The sequence below is a fragment of the Crocodylus porosus genome, unplaced genomic scaffold, assembly GCF_001723895.1.
Source record: "Crocodylus porosus isolate Cpor-Errol unplaced genomic scaffold, CroPor_comp1, whole genome shotgun sequence".
Lineage (NCBI taxonomy): Eukaryota > Metazoa > Chordata > Crocodylia > Crocodylidae > Crocodylus > Crocodylus porosus.
In genome coordinates, this window is record NW_017728937.1 from 2,577,455 (window position 1) to 2,596,792 (window position 19,338).

At 42.9% G+C, this 19,338-nt stretch overlaps 2 protein-coding genes across 4 annotated transcripts in view; both read left to right on the plus strand.

The window, feature by feature from the left end:
- CPT1A (carnitine palmitoyltransferase 1A) overlaps nt 1-9,211 on the plus strand; it is a 66,855-nt gene extending 57,644 nt beyond the window's left edge. For both annotated transcript variants that reach the window (XM_019547253.1, XM_019547254.1), the window contains exons 17-19: nt 1,234-1,338; nt 6,462-6,554; nt 8,334-9,211. In XM_019547253.1, coding sequence (XP_019402798.1) covers nt 1,234-1,338; nt 6,462-6,554; nt 8,334-8,420 — 285 coding nt within the window. In that variant the 3' untranslated portion in view covers nt 8,421-9,211. The remainder of the gene's footprint in view (nt 1-1,233; nt 1,339-6,461; nt 6,555-8,333) is intronic.
- A 5,973-nt stretch (nt 9,212-15,184) lies between these two features.
- The window catches only part of TESMIN (testis expressed metallothionein like protein), a 32,840-nt gene continuing 28,686 nt past the window's right edge, over nt 15,185-19,338 (plus strand). For both annotated transcript variants that reach the window (XM_019547257.1, XM_019547256.1), the window contains exon 1: nt 15,185-15,957. In XM_019547257.1, the coding sequence (XP_019402802.1) occupies nt 15,466-15,957 (492 nt within the window). In that variant the 5' untranslated portion in view covers nt 15,185-15,465. The remainder of the gene's footprint in view (nt 15,958-19,338) is intronic.

Sequence of the window (19,338 nt, forward strand, 5' to 3'; positions counted from 1 at the left end):
CATCTGACAATGGTGTGTATTTAGGTTTTTGTCTGCTTTTAGCAACTAGCTACATTTACTGGGTAATCTTGCATAAAACATTTTTGTAACGGAGTAGATCTTAGTGGCGATTCAAAAGAGAGATGGCATGTTACTTGTGTAAGATAAAGGGTTGTATCACTCTCTTACACATATGGGTCTGCATGTATATGCAGTTATAACATTTTTCTGTTAACGTTTTTGATTTATCCCAGTGGCCAAAGGTACGTTTATTGTATTGCTCAATGAAACTAGCCAGTCTGATATGGTAGTTTATATGTGTAAATTCTAGACTTTCAAAAATGATTTAGCATTGAACTTGATTTTAAATATCTTAGGTGATTTAAAATATTTTTCTGCCTTCTTCAAAATTAAAGTAACTCTTGTGAGTATTCAACATCAGGTTCATTGAGGTCATGTCATCCAAAATGAGATGATAAAGAAAACAACTTTTTTTGCAGTTTTCTTTAATCTTTTCTTAGACTGATGTGCTGTAATTAGAGAGATCAGTGATTCTCAACCTTTTTAGATGCAAGGTACCCCTCCATAACTTTTCTGAGTTTCAAAAAATAATTTCACTCACTTTGCTACAGAAAATAGAGCAATTTGTCTGTTGCAAAAAACTCAGACTACAAGTCAAAATGTTTTGGTACAGTATGAATGATTCCTGTCTGAAATCTCTGGGTTTATCTTGTGAATCATGTGTAGGTGTTTGCACATCTAGCACTGCTAGTGTTTCACAGTACTTATAAAAGGATCTCATGTCACCCTGATTGAGAATCACTGGATACACAGAGCCCTGACATTGCTGTAAGAACGCATTACTTTTTAGTATCTTGTAGGAAATCACGGGCCTGATCCAAAACCCATTAATTAGTAGGAACCATTCTGTTTAGTTGAGTGGGCTTTGGATCTAGTCCCTGTCCTTATTTCAATAAGTGTCCTCCAAGCATACTATAAAACAGATTTGGGTTTTTTTTGTTTGTTTGTTTGTTTTAATATATGGGCTTACTGTCAAGTACTCAAATGTTGCTATTTTTAATTGCTTTTCCTGATATATAAGCCATTTACTTTTAATCTGTTCATTTAATTGGAAATGATGTATTGCTTTACTGAGTAGTGTCTTGTAAATTTTGTTACTTGCAGCAGTTACATATATCACTCAAGATGCCCAGACATACATGTTCAATCATATATCCTTCATGTCTTTTAAAGGTTTTATCAGAGCCTTGGAGATTGTCAACAAGTCAAACACCGCACCAGCACATAGATCTGGAGAAGAACCCTGAATGCGTGTGCAGTGGTGGAGGCTTTGGACCTGTACGTTTCAAAGTGTTTCTTTTTTTTTCTTTTTTTGGGGTGAGGGGGGGGAGTGTTTTTTAACGTCTTAAATGAGGGCTTAATTTGAATACTTTATCTTAAAAGTCTCAGCTCCATAATCCATGAAGGTTCTTGGAGGATTCTGAAAGCAGGCATATTCATGTTTTCCTAATATACATTGAAATCTGTTTGAGGGAGTCTGTCTTGGTTTTGTTTTTTCTTACCTCACTAGGAGAATGAGTAGGTCCTAAGACAGAATATGTTCACCAGTTAGCAAGCATTAACCATGCCAGTGAGACCTGTTGGCTCACTTCACCTCTTACTTACTTACAGGATTTGTGTATGTTGTGACACTTTTTCCACTCTTTGCTAAACAAGCAGAGAGGACGTAGAATGGATTTAGATGAAGGCTCAAGCTCCCTATAGCTATAAGGTAGGCCTGTGCGAAGTGGCTAGTATTCGCTTCAGATTCAGATTTGGCTGATTCAGGGGACCGCGATTCGATTCAGTGATTTGAATCAGTATGCCAAATCTGATTTGGAGATTCAGCTCTCGCTGAATCGGCCAAATCTTCGAATCACACAGGCCCATCCCTCACCAGCTCTCCCAGCCCTGGCAATGGCTGCCCTGCCCACCCCAGCTCCCGGCACTTTGGAAAAAAAAAGCCCTGACTTACCACGTGCTGCCAGGCAGGGAATGATCCCCGCTGCCCCACGCTGCATGGGGAGCTCTGCACGAGCTCCACGATTCCTCTCTCTGCCCTGTGGACCCCCCCTGTCCCCTACTTACCAGCTCCAAGTCCAGCTCCAGCTCCCTGCTGCAGTGGGTGGGGACCGCCTGAATCACTGAAGCTCTCCAAATCTTTTCCGAATCTATTCGGAGAGCTTTGAATAGATTCAGACCTTTTTATTGGTCCCCTGGTTCAATTTGGATTTGGAGATTCGGCTGGCGAATTGGCCCGAATCTCCTCTGATTTGAAACAGCACCCAAAGCTTTGCAAAGCCCTACTATAAGGTTTTTTTGTTTGTTTGCTTTTGCCAGACCCTTCAGTCAAAGATGGGGATGACACACTAAATGTTTCTGTGGCACAATTCTACTTGGTTATCTAACAAGCTTCAAAATAGTTTTGATTTGCATTCTTGGTATAACTTTTAGTTTTTTTCAGTGGCTTGGAATAAGTTTAAATTGAAATGCCAGTAAAATTAAGGAAATGCTGCTGCTGTGGTGGTGTAATAGTATGCTTCTGACTAGAAATGAGTAACCTACATTTTTTCCCCCTAAATGTGATGTTTACTTACCCACCAACGTGCTCACAAAGTGTTTCCATCTCTAGCATCTTGGTTGTGGGGTAATGTGATTTGGGAAATAGTTTATGAACCACAGGGTGCATTTACATGTGCAATTAATGTGACACGATAAGCTCCAGAGCACTTTAAGCTAGAGTGAACTGCTCCTAGGTGCAGCATCTACACGTATACCTGAGACAGCAGCAATTTGAGCTGAGGCAGAGCAGGCTCCCAGCTGGCTGGGCTGAGTGCAGTTTTCACCCCCAGTCACTGTCTACACATGCATTTCAGCATAGTAAAGTACTCCACTGTAAGATAGTACTGTCCTACAGCGGAGTTAGTTAACTGTGCCGTAACACTTGCGCACGTTCAGACAGTGACACTTTACTGTGGAGCTAATTAGTCAACTCTGCAGTAGAGCACCTGTGTAGATGCACCCATTGTATCCAAATTATGTAGCCAGTAATTAGTATTTGAAAAAATCATGCAAGTCAATACAGAAATTTCTTTATCATGGATATTTCAGTCTCTTGCCTTCACTTTTGCTTTTACCCATGTTTTATTGTCTGCTTTGTTTTATTCTATCTTCCTTTTTCTTTTAAAATTTTCTTCACTTCAGATATGTTCCCTTTCCTTCCTGTTGTAGTATCACATGTACCCCTCTAAAAACAGAAGAACACTCCCATTGTTATAGGTAGCACAAGGACTCTTTATTTCCTGGCTTTGTATCACGCCTTCTCACCATTTCAATATTCTGCAGAGCATGAAGAGAATCAAACTGCTTAGTAACAATTGAAGAAAGCTTTATATGTGCAGGCAATATGAAAGTATAACAAAGTGGACAGCAGGACCGTCCAAAGGGATACCATAAGGCAGTGCTTCCCAAACTTTTCTTTAGCATGACCCCATTTATGACCCTATTTCCTCAGCATGGCCCCTTACTCGCTACCCCCCAGATGGCCCTCACTGGTCCCCCAGCACCTCGCAAGCCCCACCTGCCACCCATGGGAGGCTGTGGCTGGAGCAGAGCATGGAGCCTGGCTCTCCCGCAGGTGGCATAGCCAAAGCGAAACCCATGGTGTGGGGAGCATGTGGACTGCCCACTGTGGACTTGGGGCTCCCTGCCCTGCTGCCCTTGCCCTCAGGGCCCCCCTGGATCCAGTACAGGAGGGTGAGGGAGCTTGATGCAGCTACCGGGAGCCCCACGCCAGCTGCGCCACCATGGAGAGGCAAACCCTGCTGACTTGGCAGCAGCAGAGGTGGTGGTGCAGAGTTGTGTCCTCTGCTGCTGCCAGGTAGGCAAGAGGTGCCTTACCAAGGCAGCATGGCTGGTGTGGGGCTCCTGGCAGTGGCAGCAAGTCTGCCTGCCCTGCTCAGCTGCAGAAGCCCTAGGGAATGGGGAGCTGTGAGCCTGCAGCAGGCAGCCCACATCTGCTGCCACTCCATGCACAAATCTGGGGGACACATGACTTATGCCTCCCTCCCCAGGAGTTCACACAGCAGCAGGAAGCCAGCCCCTTCACCACCCTCCAGACAAGCTGCCCGTGGCTCCATGCTGCTTCCCCAGCTGGGTCTACAGTCCTGTCCTGGCTCGGCCTAGGTGGGCAGCAGCCTAGCTGGGCAACACCTCCCACCCCAGTCCTGCCCCCCTTGCTCCCTCTGTCACAAGGGGCCTCTATCTGCCCCCCACCCCACATAGGCTTACCTGGAGGGAGCTGCAGGAGCCCTCTGCCTAATTGCCCTCCTGCTCCCCGCAGACCCTTATAGGCAAGAATTTTGCCAGCCTGCAAGGGGAACCCACTGTTTCCCACTTCTTTCTCCTTTAAAAGAGAAAATCTGTGACTGTATTTGTGACAGTGCTGGATTTAGGCTTCAGCTACTTAAGCTACACTTTAGGGCCTCACAATATGAGAGGCCTCTAAATAAGAAAAAAAAATGAACATTTTCATTGTAATATGACAAAAAAATATATATATATGGCTTCACAGTTATTTGTACTAGTCAACTGCCTGCCAAGAATAATGGGAGGGGGAAGCAGGTGGGGACGGAGCCCCATTCCCCCCTTCCCCCATCCAAGCCCACTCCCCCCTTCCTTCCTGCTGCTTGAGGTCCAGGCCCACTCCCGGGGAGAAGCGAGCCTGGACCCAATGCGGGGGAGGATGGGGTCCAAGGGTGGGTAGAAGCCGGGCCATGGAGGTGGGGCGGGGGGGAGGAGAGAGCAGGAGGCCCGGGCCAACTTGATGGCGGTGATGGGTGGATAGGAGGAACAGGCTTGGGGCCAACACAGGAGGAGAGGAGTGGGCCTGGGCCTGAGGCGGGGAGGAGGCCTGCTGCTCCCTCTCCACCGCTGAAGCGGACCGGCTTCTCCCTCTGCTCGGACTCGCTCCTCCTTCCCCCTCCCCTGCCCCCCTTCGTTGGGCCCAGGCCCAGTCCTTTCCTCCCCCCACAGCTGTCACCATGGCCTACCTGCTTCTCCCCCCACGACCACCGCAGCAGCCTGTATCAGCCCTGCAGGTGGTGACAACAGAAGGGGGGAGGGGCGGGCCGAGGTCAGTGCCAGCAGCATCCAGGCCCCGCGCCACCACCACCACCGTCACCTCTAAGGAGCAAAGGAGGGTGAGGCCAGCTCTGGTGGCCTTAACCCCTCCCCCCCCTCCATCATTGCCAACTTCCGGAGCAGGATGGAGGGGCGAGGCGGGGTGCAGGGCAGAAGGAGGGAGTTCTGTCCACTCCCTTGCCACTGCTTCCAAGGAGCAGGATGGGTTGGGGCAGGGGCAAGGTCAGCTGTGCTGGCCTCTCCCCCTCTGCTCTGTCTCCTGTATCCCAGCCATCATGGCAGTGCTCCACTGTGCCACCTCCTGTCTGAACACTTCTTCGCACTCTGATAGGCTGTTTGTCAGCCAATCAGAGCATGAGTAAACCATTATGGACAGACAGACAGATTAAAGCTTTTATAATATTAGAGTTGCATTTATAAATTTGTGCAGAAATAACAATAATTCATCTTAAAATTTCATGAAAATCCATTTTTATGGATTTTGTGGATTATTTTTATTGTATGGGGCCTCTTAAACTGAACATAGTTTAGGGCCTCAGCATGTCATAATCCAGCACTGATTTGTGATCCTGTTTTTTTATTGTTGCAACTCCAAGGTTGGGAACCGCTGCCATAAGCTCTCTTTGGAGTTGCATTTTGATATTTTGATGGTCATATGCCAATTCTGAAGCCAAATCAAAGAACTGCTTAGATCTAGTTGTGCAGGTGTATTAATTAAGCAATGTACGTTAAAGGAATAATCCCAGAATTGGGAGGAAAAGCCTTCTGGAGATCCTGTCCAAGCCCCATCACTGGGCTGGGTTGTTTAAAAACAGGTTTTCATCAACAGGGAGCAGTATATATTTCAACATTTACATTAAACAAATAGCATTCATGAATTAGACATGTAGGGAACTAATTTACTGTTTCACTTAATTTTTATATAAAGGGCCAAACTTTTATATACATATTTGGGAGTCCAAACCTTAGAGAGTGCTTGTGAAGCATACAGAGTTAGAAAGTTGTTCACAGGAATTATATACGTTTTCTTTTATCAGTGCTAAAGTAGTAAAAGGGTTGGGTGATATATTTAGAATCTGTTGATTGTTTGCAGTTTGGATAGTTGAACAGTGCTGTTTCACAAAAATTCAGTAATTCTTTGATCTAACTCATAGTTAAGATTATATTTAATTTTTTTTTTTACTTTATAGAAAACTTGAGTTATTTTTTAAAAATACAGAAATGAGTTGCACAATTATATTCAAATATGGCAAAGAAACCTGTTAAATCCTTTCTCACAGGTTGCTGATGATGGCTATGGTGTATCTTACATTATTGTGGGGGAAAAATTAATCAATTTCCATGTGTCCAGCAAATTCTCTTGTCCTGAGACGGTAAGTACTATATAAAGTTAGAATTATATCGACTCTTTCAATATCACCTAATAATTGCATTTTGGGAATCATTTGTAATATTATTTTTGAGTCCTGTTTCTAAAGATATAAAACCTGTACCTGTCACTATTTTTTTTTTTCTTGGCTTGCATCTCTTTCTGTATCACAGAAACTACACTGTACAAGTTCATCTAGACTTTCTCACAAAGTGAAAAAACACGCTCTGCTATTTTAGTCACGTATTTAGTGTTCTTACACTCACATAGGATGACCCATATCCATCCAGTACCTACCAGACCATGCTTTCCCAGTTCTTAATAAATAACATCTTTGTTCAGGTTTTTCACTAGCTGGAGACAAAGTCAAATGTAAACTTCCCAATTTTTTTTTTAAGTTGTCTGGTCTGAAATACAACATATAGTTTGTAGAAATAGTGATTTTATGACTTAACTCTATGCTGTATGTCTTGGAGCACTCAGGGGCAGCTGCTTGATTAGAATCAGATTTGGTGTATTAAAATATCCATTAGCTTCTAGGGATTGCTCTATGTAAGCTTTATTCTATTCTTATTGTTACGCTAGCCAATTGCCTGTCAAGAATGATGAGGGGGGCTGGGATGGAGTGCCACCACCTAACACCCCATCCTGCCATTGTTCTGCCTCTTGCAGCACTGGCCTCAGCTCCCCCACCCTCTGTCCAGTCCTCAGCACAGATCCGGAATCATAGCGTAACCCCCCCCCACGCTTGGAGCACTTGGATTGGCTGTTTCTATCAACTAATCAGAGTGCAAATAAAGTGTTACGGACAGACAGACAGACAGACTTAGGTTTTTATAATATTAGAATTCTGTGCTTCTGTAAACCTGCTGAATTTTGGCTAAGTGGCAAAGCTGTTGTTGTCTTCCTCTAACATTTTTGGTTTGACTTTAAATTGCCTGTGAGATTAATGTTTCCTGTGCTACTATCACTGATTCATCAACAAAGATTAAAAAATAAAAGATTTCATCCTTGCATAACTCAAACTACTTGCATTTATTGGATCTAGGATACCTTGGATTCCTGCTTTACTACTGCATGACTCAACAGTGAAGTCAAAGTTCCATTCAAAGAAGGAAGACATTTTATCAGTGACCTTGACTTCATTGATACTACTACTATTATTACTACATGCTGTGTTGAGTTCTTTACCTGTATAACCCTATATTTAATCTTAACTCCCTCCTTTCATTATTGATTTTTTTTTTTTACTTGGAAAAAAGGAAAATGGGTTCAGAGCTTATTGTTAACAGCTAGTTCCTTATCATTTAAGTATTCTGTATAGTTTTTATAATTCTTCATGCCAGGAAATATGAGGTCTTGACATAGGAATACCTTCTGTGTTTATGCTTCTTTCAACATTTATCCCAAGTCCTCTATATCTTTCTCCAACATTTTTGTGTTCTTGGAAAACCAGTTATCAAAAAGTTGTCTTTTTTACATGACAGCTTTTGAGGTATGTTTAAATTTAAACATATAATGAACATGAATAGTGTTTCACTTTGAAATTAAACTCAGCTTTGTGTACAGGGAGTTAATGGATAATGGAGGAGGGTTATTCTGTCAGCAGTAGGATAATCTTTTTCTACTGATTTTTAAAGTTTTTATTCTGTTCCACATTCTGCTGCTTACTTCATTTCAAGAGTTTCTTAATTACAAAATGAAGGGAAGGAGATGGTCAAAGAAATGTCTATTCAACATGATTTTGCATTACAGCTTTTCCTATATTCTTTTATTTTTTTAGGATTCTCATCGTTTTGGGGAGAACATCAGACGAGCAATGATTGACACTGCATCTTTATTTGGCTTTGGTAAAAACTCTACCAAGTGATCATCTTATATCAATGCAGTCAGTCTCTTGCTGTTGGGGTGAGAACTCTTCTGATCAGTGAATGGAAATCAAAGCACACGCTAAGCAACAGATGAGGGGCAATTGAGTCACAGTTCTCTGAACAAGGATTCCTCATCTTGGGCGTAATTCAAATGCCCCATCATTTTGCAGCTCAGAAGAGTTTTCTTTCCACGAAGCATGACTTTTGATATTCTATGTGTTTCTAGGAATACAGCAAGGCAACAGTATGTGAAAGCATATGTACTCTAACTACTCTAGACTTATCTAAGTTTTGTGTACATTTGATTATTTTTACTTTAAAATCTGAGTCTACTTATATTCCATAAATGAAATGATAAAATGTATTAAGTTAACCTCAAAATGGCAGTAAAGAGTTAATATGTACTGGTAACAGAATATTGATTAAAGTGTATCTGTTGCTTCTATCAATGACCAGAAGGGGCATTCACTTTCATTTACCTTTAAATATAAATGTAACCCTGACTTAACTTGAATGTAATGTTCTAGCTGAAAAAATATCTGTGCTTTTTTTTAAATACTTATGTGTTACAGTGGGTGATAAAATGCTTGCATTATCTAAGATGGCAGGTGTCATCTACTTTTTCTCCATGTTTTATAAGCATGTAGTTTTGCCACAGCTTTAATTGTACCGCCATATGAAAGGGCCTGCATTTTTGTTTAAGCCAGTGCCTTACAAATCAAAGGCCCTACATCCAGGAAAACCCTTACACTGTGAGGTTGTTGTTTGCATTATTTCTATAAAGTTTCTATGATAGAATAGGTGAATAGGATTGGACATAAGCTCTTAAATAATTTATTTTGATGCAACGTACGGTAAAAGTGAGCATGTTTCTATATAGGGCAATCTGGCTCTTTTATACAATGAAAGTATTAGCTCCTCTTTTGTACAATGAAAGAACAGCCCATGGTGAGAACAGAACTCAGTTCTTTTCAGAACTACTACATTTCTTAGAAAACACCATTTTTCCTGTGGGTTATCAAATAGCACCTAAGACAGCTGCTGCATTTTGTGCACAGTTTCTCTTAGGTTTCACAGATTGTAATCATTAGTAACAAGTAAACTTGCTGGAAAATCTACAGCAGCAGACTGACTGAAGTTGAAAACTGCAGCTTGTTTCCTCTTATACCATCACTATAATTCCCGTCATCTACATGGGGAAAAGGTTAGGAGTTCACACGATAGAAATAATAGTCCCAGAAAAGAAAAATGTTAGTCTGCCTGGGCAGGTCATTGATCAAGTTAAAAAAGAGCCTGCCTGAGGAAAGCAATAGGAGGGAGAGAACTTGCATAGTTTCTCAATCTTAAAAAGACTGAGAGCATTTTCTGAGTAATACTTCTAGTTTTTACATTCTCTCTCAAAGATTTTCATCCTGAACGATATGCAAATTTAACTCCTACATTTAAAAAAGAGGCCTTGATGAGGGTCAGAATTGAGTAGTTATGTAAATATTGTAATGCAAGAACCCCACAGAAATGGGCCAAAGACTTTTTATTTGGTCAAGGACAAAAAGATTATGACATGAGCCTTACTGCAACTGTGGCATCTAATGAAACAGCTGCAGCAATTTCATGGTGAATTGTCCTTTTATAGCTGCAGAGATCATGCACTATTTATATTGACCACTGACCAATCTGTTAAATTAACATAAACATGTTAGCTTGTAGTATAATTTTTTTTATTAAGAACACATTTAGGTTGACTCTCAGGTTTTAAATGTTTCAAATGTAATTGTAGTTAGTGCAGTTATCAATGCAATTTTACATTCTTTAAGAGAATGTACATGATTGGCACAGGAAGAATTGGTTTTTATTGTACATGTTGAAAAGGGTGATAAAAGAGTGTTATGTATTTTTATTTGGAGCAGATCCTAATTTCTAAACAGATCTTGCTTGCATTTCATTTATGTTAGAATGTTAACTGCATGTAAATAAAATATACTTCTTTGGATGTAAATCTTAGAAATACACAGTGAATGTAAGCTATCATTAATAAAGCAATTAATTTAAATTGTCATATTCTCCATATTGTGTATATACTATAAAACCACTCATTTCTGTTTTCTTAAATGCTATAGGAATATGACTAGTAATTGCTATTTTTAATTATTTTTCCAGTAGGTTGTATATAATATTAGAGTCACTCTTGAGTTAAAATATATTTCAGGAAAAAATGTACTGGTTACTAATACATTTAGTCACTGTTCTAAAGCAGTAAAATAAGAGGAGAGAAGGACGGGAGAAAAACTAATGTTGAATGGGCATTAGAATTTGGATGGAACGATAGTAATAAACTATTGCATGGCAGTAAGGAATTGGCTGGTTCCCTCAACTCCAGTTTTCTAAGGGTAAATTTTTGTGTGTGAGATTAGAAATGGTTTAAAGGTATTTGGATGTTAATGTTTACTATGGTTAACTACTAATGCTTTTTCAGCCTTAACTGCTTTAAGATTTTTTTGTAGAGAATATAAATTTAAGTACTTAAACTTTAGCCCTACACATTTTCAAATTTACCAACCTAATCTATCCTTTTTACTGTATTTTGTTTTCCTATATAAACATTACTTATTTAAATAAGTAAATTGTGTTCATTTACTCCACGTGTAATACTGCCTTTTCGTTGTCAGTTATTTACATCCGACTCTGATTTCTTTAATTGTATCTATATATTTGTGTTCTCCCTTTTTTCGGTGACTTAGAAATAAAAACTAAGGTTTTTGCAATTACCACTGCTACAACCACCACATCTTTTTATACCTGTCTACATCTTATTCCCCATTCCTAAGTTCTGGAACCCATTTATTGTACATTAGTTCATCCAGTTAGAGCATTTATTGAAAACCTAATAAGCAGACAGCATTCTCATCAGATTCAGACTGGTGATGGAAAAATATTTACCTCTTTTATAGTGATTTATCTACTGAAATATAGCAAATTAGCAGGTATTTAGATGATGAAATATGGGAGCAACTTGTCTCTGTGATATTGTTTTACATTGCCAATATAACCCTGTCAAAGTCTGTCTGTATATCGTATATTTTGTAGCATGATATGGCTCAGGACATTCCCAGCGTTTCCTTTATTGTAATACACACCAAACTTAAAAGTTGTACTTGAGATCTTACATATTCTCCATCTCTGGAAGATAGCGCTCTGATTGTATAATCTGGAATTTAATGTAAAAGGAATTCCTCAATAAAGATTGAATTGTTGGCTGGTGCGTAGTGTTCTGCAGGTCCCTGTGTTGCTTCGGCTGGCATGGGTCAGGTGCATTTTGTACCCTACTTAGCATGCTCAGTCCCAGGTGGCTGAGTCAAGGTCTTGCTAAACTTATCCAGCTGATCAGAAATAATGAGCTCCTTGGGGGGAATTCTGGAATAAAAGGTTTGAGGTTGTTATAAGAAACCTTCAAGATGGAAGGCAAGTGTGCTTCTTATGACTTCTAGTGGAGGAGACCTTCAGAACATAAAACCTTATGTACGTAATTTGAACCAAACAATAATGAACCAAATGATAAGGGAAACCAAATTAAATGGTACTCTTCCCTCAAGATAAATTGAATCATTTGCCAGTTTGTGACACATTCATGTACAAAAGTTCTTCTAATGCTCAGAACAAAGAAAAGACAGGTGCATTAAATTTAGGCAACTGGTTTGTAGAAGTTAAGCTCTCTACACAATGCATGAGGAGTGCTGAATGACTTGGAATGGGCTCCAACGTCGTAGAGGATTGAACAGGGAGCTGACCAGAGTCCAAGAATGTGTGAGAACAAAGTTAAATTCTGTCCTCTGCCTAAGGATTCATATCTATAATCCCCTGTAAGACTGCCCTAATAATTGCTCACCCCTATTATAACCTAATTTCAGCTGGTGGGCTACTTAATGAATTTGTGGGAGCTGGTGAGGACCACACATGCACACAATCTTTCAGAAGATACCATTTTAACAAATAACAGATAAAAAAAAATATGTTAGAAATCAACATCTACTGTAACATCTTTTAATTTTATTTTTTAAATATTTTTTGCCAATGATTTATGTTTTTTGGAATACTGTATATAGAGGTGATTGAGTAATAGCTCAAAATAGAGTCTTACTCTTGTATATTGTGGGGAGGGGAGGATATGGATGGGTGGATGTGCATATGTGTGTGAGGAGAGGACAGCTGCTTGCCCATTAGTTCCCAGGAGCTGGCTGGGGTGGGGGCAGGGAGCATGTGCAACAGAGCTTGCTCAGGCAGTGCAGTGAAGTTGCAGGTATGGTCCACCCCACCCTTCATCTGGCCCACAGTGCTCTGCATGGGGCTGAGCCCTACTCATTTCTGCCTGGGGCAGCCTGTCCTGCACCTGCCAGTGGCACTGCCTTGGCCCTGGGCAGTGTGTGCAGCTTCCTGGAAGGGCTGCCTTCCACCTACTTGGCCACTCACAGGTGGCTGCTCATAGTGCCAGGCAGGTGGAGTGGGTAGATGGCAGCCAGGATGTAGAGCTGGAGCCCTGCATGCTGGGGCAGGAGTTGCCCAGCTGTAGTTTCCCTCCCACCTGACTGAGCATGTGGTGCTCGGTATGTGCCCATGCTACCTGCTGTCCAGAGTGGCATGGCAGGGGCAGGAGCCAAGGAGTATTGACAGCTGCAGCAGCAGTGGGGTCCACACTGGCTAGGGCCAGGGTGGTGTCATCAATGGGCACAGGGTGGGTGCAGGCTGTCCCAGGCAGAAGCGCACAGGACTCAGCCCTATGCAGAGCACCACAAGGGCAGCCAGGGGGCAGATGCAATCAATTGATGGGCTGCATGGGCCATATTTTGCCCACCCCAGGGTTATAAGCTATTCTGATTTAGGAATGCTCTCCAACCTTTCTTGTTTGCTGTTGTGCCACTATTTAGCAAAGAATTAAAGATTTACTGGACCAGAGAGGGCATCCTGAGTCCGTACCCTAGCAAGGCTTTTGGCTGAAGTAGAGAAGTGTGGTGGGGCCTTTGTTCTGTTCTCTGCTCACAGGACTTTTTCTATTTTTTGTTACGCAGTCATTAGGTGAAAAAAATATTTTGAAAGCCAGGGGCTAGAATGTAGAGCTTTTCATCACTCACCTTGGAGGGTAATCATAGGTTTTGCTTACTGGTGCTTTTGGCCTAGTGAAGGGGTGGCCAACCTGCAGCACATGCCATAAGTGGCACAGACAGCCTGTGTGTGGCGTAAGCAGACCTGGCAAGGGATAGGCAGCACAATAGCATATAAGGGAGCAGAAAGCAGAGCAGCAGATCACACTGGAAGGGAATTGGAGTGACACTTGGTAGGGGTGGGGATAACTTGTGGCGTGCCTGCCAGGGATGTCATGTCAAGTAAGTTTGTGAACTCTCGCTTTTTCTGGCAAGCTGCAAAGGTTTACCAATAACCAAGCTGTTTTGTATGTTTTACAACCTTTGTGATGTGTGAAGGATAATAACTGTTCAGACTGTGCTATGGGGACCAGCTCTTCCTCCTTTCCAGACACTCCTGCTCCCTGCCTGCCCCTTGTATCCCCATGCTGCACCACCCAACAGCCCCCTAACTCTCCCTTCCCCCTTAATGCACCCCTGCCTCCTGTAGCCCTCACCTTGCTGCCACCCCCCAGCTTCACCCCCGCCAGCCCTGCCACCCTTGTCCAGGGGTGCAACCCCACCACTGCCTCTCCTTTGCCCCAGCCACTGCCTGATGCCCTCCTCCCTGTCCTGCCTGATGCACAGCTCTGACAGACAAGTGATAGCCAGGACAGGGAGTGGCAGCAGTACATGGATCCTGCCGGAGGGAAAGGGAACCACAGAGCCTCCCTGGGCTACAAAGCCCTGGCATAGCCCCCTGCTCAGGCACGAGATGGTGCTGCCCCTGTCTCTGTCTCAGCACCACTTGCATCCCACCTTCAGCTCAAGGGAAAACAGGCCTTCAAGTAAGTGGTACATGTGGTTTCTGGGCTTTTTATAAATGGCTTTTTAAAATAGATTTTACACGCCGCATTTTTAAAAGCCTCTTTTTGTTTTTTCATGGGCCATCCATGCATTTCTGGCAGCCCTGACACCTGCCCAGGAAGTCGGCCCCCGCTAGCCTGGGCAAACTTTCAGCAAGAAGGACGGAGACGACCAGAACAGCCTGGTGTTTCCATACACTCCTGCGGGAGGAGGAAGAGGGGCCTGAACTCCCTCGGGCAGAGGAAAGAAGTGAGTGCCCACCTCGTTGGGGAGCGAGTGTCCCAGGAGGCGGGAGGGGGTAATGCTCTGGCTGTGCTGTGAACTAGCAGCCGCCCTCCCAGCACAGCTCCCGCGCACGTGCCTGCTCAGCCAGCCCCAACTCTCCGCACCGCGCCCCAGCAGCGCTGAAGGCTGGGGCGGGCTGAGCTCCTCCCACCCCGCACGTTAACTGTCTCCCAGTTCTGCCCCAGCGCGGGACGCAGCTGCCGGGCGGCCGGGTCAGAAACTGCGCGCCCTGCCTGCTACTGCGCATGCGCCTGCTCTGGAGGCGGGGCAGGGGGGCGCAGGTGAGCTGTTACTCCCGGGCGTGCCCCGCCCCCCGCTGCCTGGCAACGGCCGCCCCGCAGCCCCGCCCCCAACGCGAAAGGGGGAGGGACGGCTAGATAGTCCCCTTGGCCCCGTCCTCGCTCGGCTTCGCCCCTGCGACCTGGTCGTCTCCATCCTTCTCACCCCAGGCTGGTGTCTAGGGAGTAATGCTCCCAGCCTAGCGCAGGGATGTTGGTGCAGCCCTGTGGCAGGGTAGCAGTGGGCTGTGCTGATGCCTTGGGTCTGCTTTGCATAGGGTAGTTGGACCCTGGGGTGAAACCCAGCGCCGAACCTGAAATTCCCTCACGGGTCAGCCTCTGGGTTGGTTTGCGGCCCAGAGCAAACATGGCAAAAGTGGCTTTCGGGTGACTCCAGCAGCTCATCTTGTTTTCTAGATCCAAGTCTCCAAGAAAGCTGATCTGGAACAGGCAGGTGTCTCCTGAAGAGGCCCAACAAGCAAGCCAAGAGGCTGCTGGTGGCCATGGAAAATCAGAGCCTGCTCAGTGGCATCTCCAGTCTGGAAGAGGGGGTGGGCATGGAGATGTTTAGTCCGCACGGGCTGTTTGGCTCTGAACTCTTCAACGTAGAAAATGAAGCAATGAATGCACCTCCTGAAGGCAGGTTTCACTCTGGACAAGACACTCGCTTATGCGCTGTGGCTGTGGAGGAAACTTTGCTGGATCACTTCAAGTATCCTGTCAACATTGAAAGTAACAATGCAGTTCTGGAAGTTGAAATGGAGCCTGTCGGTGAGGAGGACCACAATAATGAAACCCTTGGAAAACAGCAGATGCTACAGGAATTAAATCTTTCTGAAGAAGTCAAACATTTATATCCACCTCATCCGCAGTTGCAACCATACAATGTCCATTTTCTGTCTTCCTTGGCTATGCAACATAAAAATACAAATGTCGTGTCGCTGAGCGCCTGCTCTCCAGAAGTAACAGTGAATCAAAATGTCAGATTGATACCAGTAAGATTGAGCAAAGCGGAGATTTTTTATTCACCCGTGGGGTTTTTTGCAGATCTAAATAAGTGAGAATAAGCACAGTTCCACGTTGTAAAGGGAGCATATGGTGCAATAAAGTTATTACTGCATGAATTCTGTATTAGATATAGTCTAGTATTAATTAGGTACAACAATGGGTTGTAAATGGCTTTGCATTTGATTTATAGCACTTTTTTTCTCCCCCTTTTTGTCCTTGTTAGATCAGAGCATGTTTGAGAAGATGCCCCAGTAAAGACTTCCTGTTCTAGAAATACAGCCCCTTTATATAATAACTATGTATATTAATCATCCATTTTTTGTGATTGTTCTGATTCAGGAGTTGGCTTTCAGTAGGTGAACACTTACTGGCATTTTTTAAATTAGATTCATTAGCAAGTTAAGAACTTAGTCTACAACAATAAATTGCGGCCCCCTCACCTTCCACCTGTGTTAATTCTTTAAGGAAAAAGCAGCCACCTACATATGTCTTCTATTCTTTGCAAAGTTTGATCAGCTTTGCCTGTTTTCTATTTTTAATACTACATTTTCTGTGCCAGATCAAGCACTACCTAAACGCATTAGTAGAAGAAGTATCTTGGTTTTAGTGTTTTGTCTGAGCCCACCATTGGTTCTTACTATAGATATTTTATATTTAGAATTATTTCCAGTATTGCTTGTTTTATTTCTGTATCGCTGCAGAGCAGCACCTGAAAACATACCAGTGTTATACATGTGTGCTGTTCTGCTTCTGGTTGCTCCCCTAAGATTTTTTCCAGGGATTCAAGCTAGTAAGTAAGTAATGAGATGTAATGATCAAACATATCAGCTGCCATATTTTTCTAAGTGTTTCAGTGTATCTGTGGTGCTCTTTCCCTTTTAGCAGGGCATTAGAAGTTGATATGCCTGGATACCAGCTCTGGGGTTTCTAGCACACCAGAAGAGGTTTGTTCTTTACAACTTTCTTCAAATTATCTTCAGCTAGTCAAGGTAGCTAAGATCCTCCTTTCATGTAGTTATTTGATCCACAGTAGTTTACACTTTGCTCTTTTGCCCCTCCTCTACAAAATGTTGATTTGTTGCAGCTTCTAACTACTCTGGTGAAGGAAGATTGGGCCATTTAACATTCTTCCCTTCTTGAAGACCTTAAGCTGTTTCTGCATTAATTAGAACCAATTTGATTGACTTCAGTGGGTGTTTTTAATGTACCTGACCTTAAAAGACTAGTCATTTTTCCATTTAATCCTTTTTGATGGAGCTAAATAGATTGATAAATATTCTTTTCCTAGATTTTATCCTTTTTTTCTGTCTACTTCTGCAATTCAGCAACCACATGGTAGCTCTTACCAACCTGTTCTTCAAAATCTATAATCATTTTTTTCAGGTTAGATAATATTTAGGATCTTCTGTCTCCCTCCTGCTATTTTTAACGTGGCTGTATCTGGCCCTAATTTACAGTAGGATCTTGGTGGTTACTCCTTTAACTTCAGTGGGACATTTTAGTGAAAGGGGCTTACAGCCTGTGCAGAAGAAGGGCATAGGAGAGAAAATTCTATCCCAATGCAAAAGACATTGTTTGCAAAACTCTCAGCTCTTCCCCAGTACCAGTTCAGTCTAAGATACTTAAAATGTCATGATAATTATCTTCCCTGTCTTGGGTGACTTTCTGATTTCAGTATATAAATCCAACCAGAACATTTCTTCCGCTTATGAAAACTGGTTACATATCTGTACTGTGCCTGGGGATATCACCCCTAATAATCAAGGGCTCAATCCATTGCTCATTGAAGTCATCATAGAATAATATAAAGTTAGGGTTGGAAGGGACCTCAGGAGGTCATCTAGTCCAACCCCCTGCTCAGAGCAGGACCATCCCCAACTAGATCATCCCAGCCAAAGCTTTGTCTAGGTGGATTTTGAAAACCTCCAAGGGTGCACTCTGTGACATCCTCCAGGTTGTTGATGAAGACATTGAACAAAACTGGCCCCAGCATTCCACTTGGTGCCAGCTGCCAACTAGTCATGGAGCCATTATTTACTACTTTCTGATGCTCCAACCACCACGCAGTTCATTCATCCAGGCTTGATAGATCCAGCCCATACTTCCTTAGCTTGCCTGAGAGAATGTTGTGGGAGACTGTATCAAAAGCCTTGCTAAAATCAAGGTACACCACATCCACCAGTCTTGCCACATTTACAAAGCCAGTCATCTCATCATAGAAGGCAATCAGGTTGGTCAGGCATGACTTGCCCGTGGTGAATTCATGCTGACTATTCCTAATTAGCTTTTCTCCTCCAAGTGCTTACAAATTGATTCCTTGAGGATCTGCTCCATGATTGTTTCAGGGTGTGAGGGGAGGCTGACTAGTCTGTAGTTCCCTGGATCTTCCTTTTTCTCTTTCTTAAATATGGACACTATGTTTTCCCTTTTCCAATCATCTGGGACCTCTCATGATCACCATGTGATTTCAAAGATGTTGGCCAGTGGCTCTGCAATCGTTTCTGCCAACTTCCTCAGCACCCTTGGGTGCATCCCATCTGGCCCAATAGACTTGTACATGTCCAGCTTTTCTAAGTAGTCCCTAGCCTGTTCTTTCAGCATTGAGAGCTGCTCACCTCCTCCCCAAACTCTGCTTCCAGGTGCAGCAGGTTGAGGGCTGAACTTGCCTGTGAAGATGAAGGCAAAAAAGGCATTGAGCACTTCAGCCTTTTCTGCATCCTCTATCACAAGGTTGCCTCCCCCATTCAGTAAGGGACCAATACTTTTCCTGATCCTCCTTTTGCTACCAGCATACTTGTAGAAACCATTCTTGTCAATTGAAAGGATGCATTAGGCCTCTGGATAGTAAATATATGGTTAAGACATAAATATTGCTTTCTCCAGAAGCAGAAAAAATTCTCCACTCTTCCATATGAGGACTTCAGTCAGTGAGACTGCAAAAATGGGGAGGGGGTTTCCAACAGAGCTTTACTCACTTCTGCTACGGTCTCATCAAGCACTTGTATGTCATCTAGAATTTATCACTTGTTTGGAAAATATCAATTGATGTCATAAATTAATATTTTTCTTATAAAAGCCTAAACGAGTCAAGTTACTAAATTTAAAATATCATGTCTGTTACCAAATAGCTAATAGAATAATTGGGTAAAACACCCACTAATAATTCCCACATGACTAAAAAGAATACATCTCCCTTTCCATTATCATTAAGTCTGTATTTATTATGCCTCATTCATTACAATATTTAGGTATGTGTGTAATTTTAACCTTATGAATAGTTCTACTGAAGCAAGGGAATTGTTCATCTACTTAGTTATACAGCGCTCAAGTCCCTTCCTGAACTGGGGCTTGTGTTAGGAAAAGGAAGC